The sequence below is a fragment of the Rhinichthys klamathensis genome, unplaced genomic scaffold (assembly GCF_029890125.1).
Source record: "Rhinichthys klamathensis goyatoka isolate OS25496 unplaced genomic scaffold, OSU_Roscu_1.1 h1tg000246l_1, whole genome shotgun sequence".
Lineage (NCBI taxonomy): Eukaryota > Metazoa > Chordata > Actinopteri > Cypriniformes > Leuciscidae > Rhinichthys > Rhinichthys klamathensis.
Genome location: NW_026606768.1, coordinates 538570 through 554867, shown reverse-complemented (window position 1 = coordinate 554867; position 16298 = coordinate 538570). Strand labels below are relative to the sequence as shown.

At 40.5% G+C, this 16298-nt stretch overlaps 1 protein-coding gene across 2 annotated transcripts; it reads left to right on the top strand.

Annotated features, from left to right (window-relative positions):
* The first annotated feature begins 1826 nt into the window (after window positions 1–1826).
* ppox (protoporphyrinogen oxidase) lies at window positions 1827–16046 on the top strand. 2 transcript variants are annotated; one of them, XM_056266244.1, is made up of 13 exons: window positions 1827–1947; window positions 2729–2831; window positions 3600–3734; window positions 5123–5238; window positions 5318–5450; window positions 5610–5754; window positions 6260–6453; window positions 6595–6658; window positions 7509–7627; window positions 9112–9225; window positions 10591–10740; window positions 15684–15726; window positions 15816–16045. In XM_056266244.1, the coding sequence occupies exons 2-13, from the start codon at window positions 2745–2747 to the stop codon at window positions 15947–15949; spliced, it is 1434 nt and encodes a 477-aa protein (XP_056122219.1). In that variant the 5' UTR covers window positions 1827–1947; window positions 2729–2744; the 3' UTR covers window positions 15950–16045. The 2 variants fall into 2 exon arrangements, with proteins under 2 accessions (XP_056122219.1, XP_056122220.1); XM_056266245.1 differs by having other exon boundaries at window positions 1869–1959; window positions 2741–2831; window positions 15816–16046.
* Window positions 16047–16298: the final 252 nt, after the last annotated feature.

The following is a 16298-nucleotide window of genomic DNA, read 5'->3' as shown; positions in this document are numbered from 1 at the left end:
TAACCCTAACCTAAAGAACAGTCTACTACAGTCTTCTAATACTCCAATGAAAGTTAGTTGGCATGTAGTTGCAAAGTTATAGTCAGAGTCTAAAGTTGACCATCGAAATAACGTGTTACCTTTTTCTGAAATGTTTTAGTTGGATCTTAATTTAATCTTCAAAAAAAATTTGTTTGCTGTGATGTTCTCATGATGCTAATTAAATGGACTGTACCATAATGCATGAAATACACAGCAAATGTTTCTCTGAATAAGATGGTCGCTGAGCTCTTGGGAATTTATCATCGGCAGATTGTTTGGGGAAACCTTTTTCTGCGAACAATAAATCAGACTTTGAAACAGATCATCTCATGTTTTTGCACATATGCACATATTGTAATTTATAGTACGGCAAACAGGTTGAGAAAATGAATAAATGCTACCACATGTTTCACTGCAAACTTGACACACTAAAACCTTGCAAGAAAATACAGAAGACAATCCATGACAAATTTGTTTATGAAATTTAAAGGGATAGTTCACCCAAAAATAAAAATTAGATAATTTAGCTCACCCTCAAGTTGTTCCAACCCTGTATACATTTTTTTCTTTTGCTGAACACAAAAAGAAGATATTTTGAAGAATGTCTGCAACAAAACAGTTGATGGACCCCATTGACTTCCATAGTAGGCCTATGTATTTTCCCCATACTAAGTCAGTGGGGTCCATCAACTGTTTGGTTACCCATATTCTTCAAAATATCTTCTTTTGTATTCAGCAGAAGAAAGAAACTCATAGCCTACAGGTTTGGAACAACTTAATTGTGAGTAAATGATGACAGATTATTCATTTTTTGATAAACTATCCCTTTAGGAGAGCTTAACATGATAGAATCTAAACTCAAAGCAGGTCCACTGCATGAAGACTTCATTTTCCAAGCCCCTTTACACATGCTTTCAAAACATGATCAATCTACCGAACCTGATCTCCATTTAGGCTGAACTGATGTGGTTTTGGTAACATGGTCTGTGAAGATCTTACAGAACAGAGTGTGAACAACGACGTGTGTTCAAAGCGGCCTCCGAAATACCGAAAGCAACAGGGCCGTCTCTTGAACTGCAGGGAGCTCCAGGGCACCTTTTGTGTCACATGGGATTAAATTAGAACGGTCCATTAGCTTCTATGTGACACAAAGACACAATGACCTGCTAGTGAAACCTAATACACTCCGTGTCTGAGTTTTGGTTTTCACAAATTTTTTTTTGTATTTCATAAATCACAGAAAACTGATATTTTCCACAATATAACTATAATAATAACAATATAACAATATGACAATTTTTTCATTATTAAAGTGTTAAGAAATAAGGTATCTGACCGAACCATCAAGGTGATAATCATCCACAGTCCACCACGATGCATAGGCTATTGCACATGAACAAGGTCAAGATTTATTTGCCAAATGTCTAAAAGACTAACATGCCTAGGTCACATTTCTCCCTAAAATCTAAAAAAATTATATAAAATAATAAATATTATCATAACATTTGTCATTGTTGTAATGCATCCATACATATTTTTTTCTTATTACATAGGTAGCCTATACTAGATGACAAAAGAGACCACACCATGGCTTACACCAATAGCCTATAAAATACACCTATACATATAGCACTTTGGGTTTAGACGTAACAAATATGGTACACGTCTGTGGCAGTCATTTGAACTTGAAACAATTATTATCCAAAGAATGCCGTGGTCTCTTTTGTCATCTAGTGGTTGAGTATTACATTACATGCTGGAGTATACAGGAAGTGCGGAAACCGGATGGGGCTTTTATTTTGAAACACTTGTTCTTTTTTTCATCACTGTTGCCGCTGGCTTGACGCTTCATTACTACTTGAGACCATTGAGTCACTATGTAACAGCAGAAGCCGAGCTTTCCAAATTACATAATTGTATGCAGGTAAGAAGTGTTATGTCGCACTTTTTTATGAATAGCCTATAATTTGCATTTAATTTAGCATTTATTCTGGGTTTTAGGGTAACGTTTACACATTTTTTCACTGCAAATTTTATGTCAGCAAAGGTAAAGCATGTTAGAAAGTCGGCAAACATTGACAGACTTATTTATAATATGTCACTTTCTTCTAAATAACTACAAGGATTATTTGCAGGATGTTGCCGTATATCTGTTTTATAACGAGACTCGCTCTATATAGTTATGTATGGATTGAGTTCAACTCTGACCAGTTAAACAGATAACGGCCAGTTTGTATTGAAGGACACATTTTTCTGCCCTCTTTTGTTTGAATATGATAAATGACCTTATCAGGGGCCACCACCCTGTTACTCCCATCAGACCTCGACTCATGGCAGTGGGGCCCCATGCCAGTGTTGAAACCCCTTCTTAATCTTTCAACTGTCAGATGCATTCAATGTCCAATATGACCAAATGGCAGAATGTGCCTTAATTTTTGTGTTTTAGGCACACAAAAAATGACAGGTTGGATGTTTAAGTAGGCTATAACAACATGTAGCTACTTACTAGGTTAGGGTAGGATTAGGATTTGGTTGAGGGTTAGTTAGTTGCATGTAATTATGCATAATTTACTGTTATTACTATGGTAAGTACATGTAACAAGGACACTGTAAAATAAAGTGTTACCCACTTCTGTATTTTTTACTCATGGTCTTGCTGATATAAATGTTGATCCATTGTCATTGTTATGTCTTGTTGCAGGTGTGGGAGTGTTTGGAGCTGAATGCAGAAAATTGTAGCAGTGCTTGGTGGGGGGATTGGGGGTCTGTCGGCCTGTCATCATCTGAGCAAGAGTCCTAATGTTTCCAAGGTACAGTATCCGTGAATAATATGCTTAAAATCTTAAGCCAATCTACATTTGTACGACTGTTCAACATTTTTTTTTAAATGTCTTTGAAATGAGTCTCTTGTGCTCACAAAGGCTGCAAAAACCATATATTGTGAATAATAATATATTGAGTACTATTGTGAAATATTATTAAAATGTGAAATAACTTTGTTCTATTTTAATATATTTTAAAATGTAATTTATTCCTGTGATGGCAAAGCTGAATTCTCAGCATCATTAATCCAGTGTCACATGATCAGAAATCAGAAATCATTCTAATATGCTGATTTAATGCTCAAGCTACATTTATTATTATCAATGTTGAAAAGAGTTGTGCTGCTTTTTATTTTTTTTATTTTTTTTTATAAACGGATGATTTTTTTAAATTCCTTGATGAATAGAAAGTTCAAAAGAGTAGCATTTATTTTAAAAGGAAATCTTTTGTAAAATTGCAAATTCCTTTACTGTCACTTTTAATTAATCCATTGCATACTTGCTGAATAAACATATTAATTTATTTGAAAGATAAAATAAATCTCTCTGACCCCAAACATTTGGACGGTAGGGTACAAGATCACAGGCAAAACATGCTGTTTATTTGAAAAATGTTCCACTTCCACAACCCTGGTATCCTGAGGACCTTGACCACTTGTGATCCTTGATGAAGCAATGAGATGATTTGATTCAATAGATCTGCTTTCATTGGTACGTTCAACATGAAGATCCACACATGTTACCGCTGTGTTATAGATGGTGCTGCTGGAGGAATCTGGGAGATGTGGGGGTTGGTTGAGCTCCACACGGAGGGATGACGGGGCAGTGTTCGAGCATGGACCACGAGGGGTGCGACCTGCAGGGGCTGTCGGCCGGAACACTTTGAATATGGTATACATATGTGAACTTATGTACATGGAAAAATCTATGTAAAGCTATGTGAAAGTTGACACACATTTACATAGTCAGTTTCATATTTTAAGAATTGCAATTCACATGATCACGTGCATTTAATCTCCGATATTATAATTGGTATGTAAAACCGATTATTGTGTTGTATGGAAAAAATTACTGTTACTCACAACCTCTCATGGCTTATTGCTTTTAAAATGGGGAGGCAGCAGCAATATTATAAAACACCAATGTTCAATAAATAGTTAAATTTATTTATTATAATAATAATAACGTATGATTTTGCTAAATAAAACAGCTTCATGCAAGAATTAAGTCAGAATTAAGAATTGAGTCATTTACTTATTATTATTTTTTAATTATTTTGAGATAATGTTGGTCTTGGCCATTGTTATTGTTGTTCCTTTGCATGGCCACAAGAGGGCCACCATACATTTACATTTAGTCGTGAAGCAGATACAGTGTTTTTTATTTTTTTATATAGTTTTATTCATAATTTGACTTAGTATTTATGAATATTTATATTTTATCTTATTTCAGCTGCATTATAATTAACATAAATGTTTTTAATAGTTTTCGTTTTAGTTAACAGTAATAATCCAGGTCTTAAGTGAATTACTGTACACATGAAGAACATCAATTTGTTGTTAAAGCAAACAATATTTGCAGTACATAATGCCAAGATTTAATAGTAGACAAGAGAAGAAAACTAGTTAGAGCAGATGTGTAATGCAAAGAAGGCTGCATTTATTTGATCAAAAGTACAGCAAAAACAAAAAATGTTGTGAAATATTATTACAATTTAATATATTATAAAGTGTAATTTACTCATGCAATGTCAAAGCTGAATTTTCAGCATCATTACTCCAGTCTTCAGTGTCACATGATCCTTCAGACATTTTTAGAATATGCTGATTTGCTGAAAGAGACATTTCATATTATTATCAATGTTGTAAACGATTGTGCTGCTCAATTTTTGTGGAAACTGTGATGCATTTTTTTCAGGATTCATTGATGAATAGAAAGTTCAAAAGAACAGCATTTATTTGAAATAATAATTTTTGAAACATTATAAATGTATTTACTGTCACATTTGCCACATTATACCTTTGCTATAAGACCATTCTATCTCCATTTATTCCTAATATTGTTTGAATTTTCTTGCATATGCATCATCTTTTCTGATTTACTTGAAGTACTTTGAGGAAGTGTGCAAATTGCATTCCAAGAGACAGAAAAGCCTGTTAAATCTAAGTAGCAGCTGATGAAATGTAGTATTTACAATGTACCTTTCTGCAGGGCCCTACGGATGAATGGTCATATTGATGGAGGATGAACACTGTTCTAGTTAATGTTTTCTTGTGCAGGTCTCTGAGTTGGGTCTCGAGTCTGAAATCCTGCCAATTACGAAGGATCATGTGGCGTCTAAGAACCGCTTCTTGTATGTGAAGGGACAGCTGCACAAGATGCCGTCAGGACCTGGGTGAGAGAAAAGTCCACCGTGCGTTCAGTTACCTATTTAAAGTAATAAATATTTCTCATCTTGTTCTGCTTTCCTCTAGTGGGGTTTTCCGCACCATCCCTCCTTTCTCTCGTCCCATAATTCAGAGTGTTCTGAAGGAGATACTGATCAGTAAAGGGAAAGAGGAGGACGAATCCGTGCATGCGTTTGTGTCCAGACGACTGGGTTCTGAGGTGAGAACAAGCGTAGAGGCACAACGACCTGTTAAACGATCCATCTCGTCCTTGTGCTGTACAACACGCTTCTCTGCCAAATCAGTCTCAAATGTGTGGCGACAGGAGAGAATCTGAAACCGGTTCAACCCACCTGATTGTCTCTCTCTCTCTACGCAGATGGCAGATATAGCCATAGACAGCCTGTGTAGAGGAGTTTTTGCTGGAGACTGCAGAAAGTTGAGTGTACGGTCCTGTTTTCCACCTCTTTATAAAGCAGAGCAGTCTCGGGGCTCCATCGTGCTGGGCATGCTGATGGGTTCAGGTGAGCGCTGTAGGTGTAAACCTAGTGTTTACCTTTTATGCATTTCTTTTTCTTTCTTTCTTTTCAAAATGCCACCATGCAATAAACAGTTGTGCTCCTTAATGTTTTTGTGCAAACCGGGTTCAATTTCTTTGATCAAAAAGATATACGTATACTATTAGTGTTGTCAAAAGTACCGACTTCGGTACCAAGTCGGTACTTTTGACAACACTACTAATGATATAATTGATCATTTATATACAGTAGTCAACATTTGAAGTGGATCATCAAAGTTGTCCTAAGACAAGAACGGGTATTGTTCAAAATTCATGTTTAACTTTGATGAAAGGTTTTGATCCACTTCAAATGTTGACTACTTTATATACAGCTATATATAATAAAATGCATGAAATGTTATATTTAATGTATTTTGATGTTAATTATAAAGGCATTAAAAGACCTTTTATAATGCTTAATATGTACAAATTTCATAGAAGGGGTTACCGAATAATGTTTGTTATGTAAGGAGGTGGTCCTGAAGTCGTCCCTTCAGACTTGGCAAAGAGAGCGTCTAAAGAGTCCTGGACTCAGTGGTCTCTAAAGAGGGGCATGCAGACACTCCCAGAAGCCCTGGAGGACAAGCTGAGGATGCAAGAGCGAGTGGAGATTCATCATCATGCCAAAGTGAAGAGTCTGAACATGGACGGGGGAGGCTGGGAGGTGAGATGATGGCCCAACATGAAGCGTCTTGTTCACTACGTAACATATTTTGACATTCAGCTAAGATGGTCTGACTCTATGTCTTGTAGTCCATCATTATTAGTAAGTGTGTTCTTATTTTTCAAAAAATTTTTTTTTTAGATTAAACTAGATGATGGGACTTCTTTGAAAGCTGATCATGTTATTTCTACCCTGCCTGCATCAGGTAAATGCACTCACTTTACAGTGTTGAACTCCAATGTTTCCTATTCTGGTACACAACAAGTTTTTCTTCATTTTAAAGGGATACTCCACTTTTTTTGGAAATAGGCTCATTCCTGCGTAATAATCAAGAAACTTTATTGCCTTAACATGAGTGCAGCAGGCGTAATGATATGACGCAGCGCCTGAAAATAGGCTATCTTCCGTCAACACAACGGAACTATTTTCAGGCGCTGCGTCATATCATTACGCCTGCTGCTCTCATGGTAAGGCAATAAAGTTTCTTGATTATTACGCAGGAATGAGAGTATAGTTCCTAGCCATATCAGCCTAGAAAATCGCAACTTTACATTTTCCGTCGGTCTTAGTGCACGATGTAACTACAGAAGAGTCAAGTTTTAAATAGGAAAAATATCGAAACTCTTTGGTCATTTTTTTTTTTAGAAATGCTAATGGTCTTGTCCTCTTCAATGATGTATGCTAAGCTATGCTAAAAGTGGTACCGCCAGAACCGGAGATCGGCTGAATGGATTCAAAAATGGTAAAACTCAACAGTTTAACTCTGGGGGAGTTGTAAAATGAGCCTATTTCCAAAAAAGTGGAGTATCCCTTTAAGTCTAATTTAGTCAGTTTATTTAGTGCATGATTCGGATCCTTAGATTGATTCAAACTAAAAAGTTGAATAGAAATGTTGACATAATTGTGCATTTTCTCACGTTAAATTCAGACTGCAATCTTACAACAAATATAAAATGTGATTTATTTTGGTGTGGCACTATAGATGCACACACTGTGCTCTACTTAGTCAATTTATGGAAAGTTTTTCTGTAAAGCAATTTCTATATGTTCACCAGCTTTGGCTTCTGTATTGCCCCCTGCTTCTCATCCCCTGGCGGAACAGCTGCGATCCATCGCTTCAGTTACTGTTGCTGTGGTGAATTTGGAATATGAAGGCTTCATCCTTCCTGTTACTGTAAGTCTTCACTCAGTGATTTTAAATGGATACAAAAAAAGAGAACAGAGTAATAGAAGCTGCTTTTCCACTGTCAGGCCACACCGTTCTATTCCCTGCCGATCCAGCCCAGCTGGTACGGATATGGTTTTATTTTCCTCTGCGGGGCTGATAACAGAGATCTTTGGAATGTAACGCAAGAGTTTACAGCAGTAAACTCTACAACCGTGCTGAGAATTCAGAGCCAACAATGGTTTGGAATCGTTGTGTGCTGAACCAAGCTCAAGTGGAAATATAACTGGAACCGTTCAGCCCGACTGTTGAAAAGTGGCTAGAGTGTAGACCCCTAGGCCAGTGGTTCACAAACTTTTTATAGTTGCATACCCCCTCTCTTCCCTCTCTTAGGCTGCCATCACACCTTTTCCATGAAGGGACAATATTTTCCCCCTTAAATAGATTTTTAGGTGCATTGTTTTACCTTTTAAAAAAGCAAACTTTTTCTAACCCTATTATATGTATGTCATGTTTTGTCAAATTCTTAAAATTCCATTAATTTAATTATTAATATAATAAATAAAGCATTGAATTAAACTAAATCAATAATTTCAATCATTGCACTGCAGTGGCACAAGCTGCATCTATTTACACACTGTTTATTCCTGCTCAGAGGTGGCATGAATTCAGTTGCAATGGCACAAATAGGCTAATGTTATGAGATAATGTTTAAAAAAAAAAAAAAATGTTCAGTAGAGAAATATGAAAAATTGCATTCTTGCTCCTCAGTAATTCATACAGCCTGCATCAGAGGTTGTATGAATAACTGAATAGCCGCAAGAATGCTTTTTTCCCCAAGAATTACATTTTTCATATTCTTGCTACTATAATATATTATCAACTTTAAAAACAAGAACTCACACAGAGTATGTTTTTGTATCGAAGAGAGTTTGAGTCTTAAATCGGTCTCACTGCACAGTCTGTGTCTATATTTGTTCGTCATGCTAGTAAGTGCTAAATCCCCACTTTTACAAAGATACATTGTTGAGAACAGCAGTAATGTAGACCAATTTGCAAATGTAGCCTATCATATGCACGCTGCTTGTGTGGATGCAGTCAGGTTTGACCGCAAAAGATGAGGTCATTTAAATGGATGTCATGAATTTGACCTTTTACAGCACTACCATTTTCCTGTTTTTACATTAGAAGCAGCATTTTGCCTGTTAGAAATGCATGCTCGGTTTTGTTATTTTAAGGTGGGGCAGAATTAAACAAATGGCAAATCTAATTTGTTCGCTTACCCCCCTCTGTCACCCCGTGTACCCCAGTTCGGGAACCACTGCCCTAGACCATTAAATGCTCAAGTCTGCTTGTTTTGTTCAGTTAATTTTCTCATTACCTAGAAGATCTTTCCTAACTGCACTGTACAAACATCAAAGCACTTTATGTATGTGTGGGCATTATTAATAATGAGTCTGTATGTATGTGTGCACATGCTCTGAATATTTCAGGGCTTTGGACATTTGGTGCCTTCCTCAGAAGATCCAGGTCTGTTAGGTGTGGTGTACGACTCTGTTCCCTTTCCACAACACAATCAGAGTGGAAAACCGACCACTAGGCTGACGGTGAGACTGACCACTCATAAATATTAACCCTCAATGGTTTGGGGTCAGTAAGGTTCTTTTTGTTGTTTTTTTGGAATGAAATTAGTACTTTTATTCAGCAAAGACTTTTACATTGTTACAAAAGGTTTCTATTTCAAGTAAATGCTGTTCTTTGGTACTTATTGTTCATGAAAGAAGCATATTAGAATGATTGTAACCATATTTTTTAATATGAATAAAAGGGTTCTTTCAAAAACATTAAAAAAAATGTACCCACCCCAAACTTTGAATGGTAGTGTATATTGCACATTATACACGTAAATGTCACATGAATTGAGAAATATGATTTTTTTTTTTATCTTTAGCTTTGATTATTACTTTTTATTATAAAATTGAAGTTATACATTTAAATGGGGACAAGGCTAGAAAATAGCCTTCTGGCAAAATGAAAATAACACTCTTGAAAATGAAGAAAAATTAAATAAAGAAACTTTACATATTGTATACTATAGACATATTGGTGAATATTTAACAGTATAGGAAATGATAACCTGAAGGTCTGATTGGCTCTGGAGAGATGCGTCTATTAACCGATACCCTGAACAGCGATTTGTGAGGCCCTGTTTACACCTGGTATTAAGATGTGTTTTGGTAGATCGGACGACACTAAATAAATAAATACAGGTGTAAACGGTGTCTAAAACCACTTTTTCGTGAGCTTATTTCATCCATTAGGTCGAAAGATCTGAAAAAGCCCCTACATTAATATTCGCCTATAGACCCTCCCCTCGAAGAAATCAGGACAGAAGTGGTTGAAAGTGGACAAAATAGATGGATTAAACTCCAGGTGTAAACGGGAATGTGTCCCACTCATCTACTTGTGATTCGATTGAACAAAACGCATCTTAATACCAGGTGTAAACAAGGGCCTGAGTCTCTGTCAGGATTTCTTCTCCCGTCCCCTATCAGGAACATTTTACATGCGGTAATAAAAATAGCCTTCGGTGTTCTGTGGTACTCACAACAAAAAATGCTATTGCATTATTCATTTCTCCCCCACTTAAATCATTATTCATTTAAAAGTTAGATGTCCTTTGCTTGGAACATGTTGTTTTTCCTGTGCTTGAAAACATCTGTATGTTCGAGAGGTCAGAAACGTACAGGAACTGAGTGCCATTAGAGGAGCTGAAATATGCTTTGAGCAATGTTAGCATCCTGAATAACATAATGTAACTCCCTCCGGCTGCGAGATCAGTCCCGTGAGTGGATGTTATGTGGACGATTCCAGCTGTTATCATCACAGAAGCCATTTCTGTGAATGATGTTATTTTCTGTTGTAATTACTGCAGCTCAGTGCTCTAGCTGTTTGTGTGTGTTTGCGTGAAGGTGATGATGGGGGGAGCGTGGTTTGAGCAGACGTTTGGTAGTCCTGATTCAGTGACGGAGCAGAAGCTGTTGGATCGAGCCACCCAGGCCGTGACCTCTCACCTGGGCGTAACCTCACAACCTGTATGGAGCCTGGTTGCTTTACTCAAGGTGAGACTGTGTGTTGAAAAAAAGCAATAAGCCATTGAAGCTGTGCATTACAGTGATTTTACCACAGGTAATGGGTCTTCTATGCAAAGTGCATAAAGCCACATTTGCCTTGGTCAAAGCTATACGAGTAGCTTATAGATATTATAAAATGGAGGCAAATATGAAGTAAAAAAAAAAGAAATGTAAATATTTATAAATATAGCCTTGAGTTGGTAATTGCTTTTAATGAAGTGGTTGCAAATAGTTTGATTTATAGTGTGTGTGTGTGTGTATATATATATATATAATAACCAAGAATGCACCTCTTGATGGAAATACATTTTGTGATGTTATTTTTCATCAAAAGCTGCATACATTTTTGGTCAAGATCTTGTATTGACAATGTTAAGAGTCCAGCACTCTGTAAAGTCTCCTCCAGCACATCCCAAAGACTCTCAATGAATTTAAGGTCTGGTGCCAACTCATGTGTGAAAATGATTCTTCATGCTCCTCCCAACCATTCTTTCACAATTTGAGCCTGATGAATTCATTGTTCATCCTGGAATATGGCCATGATGTGTCTTCCTACATGGTTCTTTAAGAAATGTAAAGCTACACACTCCCATCAATTAGGGTTAGAAGAACTGTTGCCAAACATATAACATGCTGGAAACATAATCACTGCAATAATTATCCAATCATAGACTCTTAAGCATTTGCCTATTTAAATTCTGCGTGTTACTGTCTTTCCACGTGGCAAAGTGATTTTGATTAAATGAAATACATTTTCACACATGTATTCTCTCGTTTTTTCATCTGACAGGTAAATGTATCATGTCAATTTCATAATCAATTCAAAGATAATCAATACAATAACATCAAATGAGTAAAAGATGTAAGTTAAACACGACATTTAGAAATACATGATACGTAGTGCCGGCATCCACTCTGCATCACAGGCTAATTTTGAGTTACAAAACGCCCCGATTCACTTGTTGCATTTCTTTATATAGACAGAAACTTCTTTCACAGGGAAACATGTGCTAACAATGGAAATTTGCATTCAGAGGTTACACCTTTTGAGAGCAGGTGGCCATATGTCTGGAAGACCCAAAACTCCTAAAAACCTTATTACCTTTAGTTTTACTTCTTTGGGAATGAGACCTTTGTACTAGTCGCACTGAGACATTTCAAATGATATCAAACAAGTGTAATACTGTATGATAATTATTCACATTAAAACCATATAGATTTTGGATGAATTTCAGGTGATCTCAGCATGAGAGAGAGAGAGAGTGGGGGTAGAGGGAAAGAGATGTAGATTAGAGTGATTCTGAGGTGAGACTTGCATCTCGAATGGTGCATCAGAGTGAGTTCAAATGTTAATTTCCTTTGTTCTCTCAGAGAGTAGCTCTTTCTTCCGGTTCTACCAGAAAGACTCGGGAGAATAAATACTGTAACAATAGATAAATTTATTGATAGCCCAGCAAGCAATAAAGTTCTTTGGCGTAGCTCGCAATCCGAGGGTCCGGACTCTGCTTTTCCTGCCTGAAGACGAAGGCAGGGGCGCAGCCGACCCCCTGGGAGGTATAGGAAGAGACCATCCTGGTGGTGGTGGGGAGGATGGAGGGGAAGGGACCATCCTGGTGGTGGTGGTGGGGAGGATTGGGGGTGAAAGGACCATCCTGGTGGTGGTGGTGGTGGGGATGGAGGGGAAAGGACCATCCTGGTGGTGGGTGGGGAGGATGTAGGGGAAGGGACCATCCTGGTGGTGGTGGTGGGGAGGATGGAGGGGAAAGGACCATCCTGGTGGTGGGTGGGGAGGATGGAGGGAAAGGGACCATCCTGGTGGTGGTGGTGGTGGGGAGGATGGAGGGGAAAGGACCATCCTGGTGGTGGTGGTGGGGAGGATGGAGGGGAAAGGACCATCCTGGTGGTGGTGGTGGGGAGGATGGAGGGGAAAGGACCATCCTGGTGGTGGGTGGGGAGGATGGAGGGGAAGGGACCATCCTGGTGGTGGTGGTGGGGAGGATGGAGGGGAAAGGACCATCCTGGTGGTGGTGGTGGGGAGGATGGAGGGAAAAGGACCATCCTGGTGGTGGGTGGGGAGGATGGAGGGGAAGGGACCATCCTGGTGGTGGTGGTGGGGAGGATGGAGGGGAAAGGACCATCCTGGTGGTGGTGGTGGGGAGGATGGAGGGGAAAGGACCATCCTGGTGGTGGTGGGGAGGATGGAGGGGAAGGGACCATCCTGGTGGTGGTGGTGGGGAGGATGGAGGGGAAGGGACCATCCTGGTGGTGGTGGTGGGGAGGATGGAGGGGAAGGGACCATCCTGGTGGTGGTGGTGAAGAGGATGGAGGGGAAGGGACCATCCTGGTGGTGGTGGTGGTGGGGAGAATGGAGGGGAAGGGACCATCCTGGTGGTGGTGGTGGGGAGGATGGAGGGGAAGGGACCATCCTGGTGGTGGTGGTGGTGGTGGGGAGGATGGAGGGGAAGGGACCATCCTGGTGGTGGTGGTGGTGGGGAGGATGGAGGGGAAAGGACCATCCTGGTGGTGGGTGGGGAGGATGGAGGGGAAGGGACCATCCTGGTGGTGGTGGTGGTGGGGAGGATGGAGGGGAAAGGACCATCCTGGTGGTGGGTGGGGAGGATGGAGGGGAAGGGACCATCCTGGTGGTGGTGGTGGGGAGGATGGAGGGGAAAGGACCATCCTGGTGGTGGGTGGGGAGGATGGAGGGGAAGGGACCATCCTGGTGGTGGTGGTGGTGGGGAGGATGGAGGGGAAAGGACCATCCTGGTGGTGGTGGTGGGGAGGATGGAGGGGAAAGGACCATCCTGGTGGTGGGTGGGGAGGATGGAGGGGAAGGGACCATCCTGGTGGTGGTGGTGGGGAGGATGGAGGGGAAAGGACCATCCTGGTGGTGGTGGTGGGGAGGATGGAGGGGAAAGGACCATCCTGGTGGTGGGTGGGGAGGATGGAGGGGAAGGGACCATCCTGGTGGTGGTGGTGGGGAGGATGGAGGGGAAAGGACCATCCTGGTGGTGGTGGTGGGGAGGATGGAGGGGAAAGGACCATCCTGGTGGTGGTGGTGGGGAGGATGGAGGGAAAGGGACCATCCTGGTGGTGGTGGTGGGGAGGATGGAGGGGAAGGGACCATCCTGGTGGTGGTGGTGAAGAGGATGGAGGGGAAGGGACCATCCTGGTGGTGGTGGTGAAGAGGATGGAGGGGAAGGGACCATCCTGGTGGTGGTGGTGGGGAGGATGGAGGGGAAGGGACCATCCTGGTGGTGGTGGTGGGGAGGATGGAGGGGAAGGGACCATCCTGGTGGTGGTGGTGGGGAGGATGGAGGGGAAGGGACCATCCTGGTGGTGGTGGTGGTGGGGAGGATGGAGGGGAAAGGACCATCCTGGTGGTGGGTGGGGAGGATGGAGGGGAAGGGACCATCCTGGTGGTGGTGGTTGGGAGGATGGAGGGGAGGGGACCATCCTGGAGGTGGTGGTGGTGGGGAGGATGGAGGGGAAAGGACCATCCTGGTGGTGGGTGGGGATGATTGAGGGGAAGGGACCATCCTGGTGGTGGGTGGGGATGATTGAGGGGAAGGGACCATCCTGGTGGTGGTGGGGAGGATGGAGGGGAAGGGACCATCCTGGTGGTGGTGGTGGGGAGGATTGAGGGGAAGGGACCATCCTGGTGGTGGTGGGGAGGATGGAGGGGAAGGGACCATCCTGGTGGTGGTGGTGGGGAGGATGGAGGGGAAGGGACCATCCTGGTGGTGGTGGGGGGGATGGAGGTAAATGAAAGCGTCAGCATCTGCGAACTCAAACATGTGTAAGTACCGGTCTTTTATACCGCAAGTATTAGAACACGATTGGATAGATGAGAAGGTAATAAGTGACGTAGCAATTGAGTCTTCCTGGCAGAACTTAACGCTAAAGCTTCCATTTCTTCCAGTCTTACAGCTATTATGAAATGGTGGCAAATATAAATAAAAGTCAATTTTCAATAAATATTATTAATGATAACAGTATTACTACTACTAATAATAATAATTTTGTTTTAATATATTTATATATAAAAATATTTGCTCAAGGAACACATCATGGAAAACAAAACATTTTTTTGCTCTTTTGAATACTGTTCATCACATAATGGTATTGAGATGATCATAACAAAACATTTATACATTTAAGTCTTAAAGATTCTAAAATAGCAAAATTGGCCAGTGTACTTCTCTGGGTCAGAGAAAGGGTATAAAATGCTCATGTAAAACTAATTTAGACTGTTTTTAGAAGGCATCTGGGAAGAAAAATGGCATTGCTACAAAAGTGTTGAATATGGCCCCATTGATTCACATTCATTTGAAGAAAGGCCAAAAGATTTTTTGAGTCAGCCATGCATAGCAATAGCTTTATGGAGCTCACAGCCACCAGATGCCCTCAGTCGCCTCTCTGGGGTTCAGTTCTGACATAAACCAAGGCAGATGGTCCATTTCTTTAAAGATTACTCCTGCCCTCCATCTCTCTGTGTGGTTCAGGGAGTTCAGTGAGCAGAACAGAAGCGAGCGCTGCTGTGGCAGGAGGGCTCCGAGAGGGTCACTCGTTTTCAGGCCGGAGATGACAGACTGTCGTTGGGGGGCGAGAGGAGCAACTAGCTGCTCTGCTTCATTTCTGACTGACTTATTCCTAATTATATGGTCATAAAGCAAGAAGAAAATTTCCACCTTATTGCGCCCACTCTCACATTTTTTCATGCTACATTGTCTCGATGTCTTTTGAACAGTTTAATTACCCTTATACACTCTCACAGAGACTAGAGATATTCAGACTGCTACTTTATCTGGAGTCTCATATCTAGAAGATATTCATCTTTTTGATGAAAGAATGTCATTTCTTTTGTGTATTTTTTTCTGCTCTGTCATTCCTGTTATTAAGTCATTTTATCAATGTGATTCTTTTTTCAGAACTGCATTCCGCAGTATCATTTAGGACACTGGAAACGACTTGGTAAGTTTATCAATCCCCCAAACTCATTCCACTATCTGTTCCTCGAGTCATGTAAATGAGGGATGTGTGTGCCCATTTCTTATTTTCAGAAAAGATGAGGCAATATATCAGCAACCACAATCTGCCCCTTACACTGGCGGGAGCTTCCTACGATGGTGTCTCTGTCAATGATGTTATATTTAGTGGGCGGACTGCAGCTGAGGATCTCGTTGGAAAAGTATGACTTGCACTAACTTGATTTTGACAGAGTGAGATGCGTTTATTGAAGATTTGATTGGCATTTTTGTGATTCCTGGGAAGGATCTTAAAAATGCACTCTAACATAAAAACAACATGCTTTGGAAAATGTACATCCAATTGTTTGAAAATGTAATATACTTCAAAAATCATTATTAATATAATTTAGTTTATCTTGTTTCCAGTAAAATAGAAATATTTAAATGTCATTAAAAGAGATACATTGATGTATACTTCACTCAAGATATTTTCTCTGAAAACAGTTTTTGCTCTCTTATTTTTTGTACTCCACTGTGATTGGTTAGCTGGCCCAGTGTGTTGTGATTGCCACCGTG

Excerpts from the sequence above, each read along its gene's own strand:
- ppox (XM_056266245.1), top strand. The coding sequence starts at position 2,745 with ATGCAGAAAATTGTAGCAGTGCTTGGTGGGGGGATTGGGGGTCTGTCG. Across the intron at positions 10,741-15,683 it reads GCCTGGTTGCTTTACTCAAG|AACTGCATTCCGCAGTATCA; the intron begins GTGAGACTGTGT and ends TTCTTTTTTCAG. Across the intron at positions 15,727-15,815 it reads AGGACACTGGAAACGACTTG|AAAAGATGAGGCAATATATC; the intron begins GTAAGTTTATCA and ends TCTTATTTTCAG.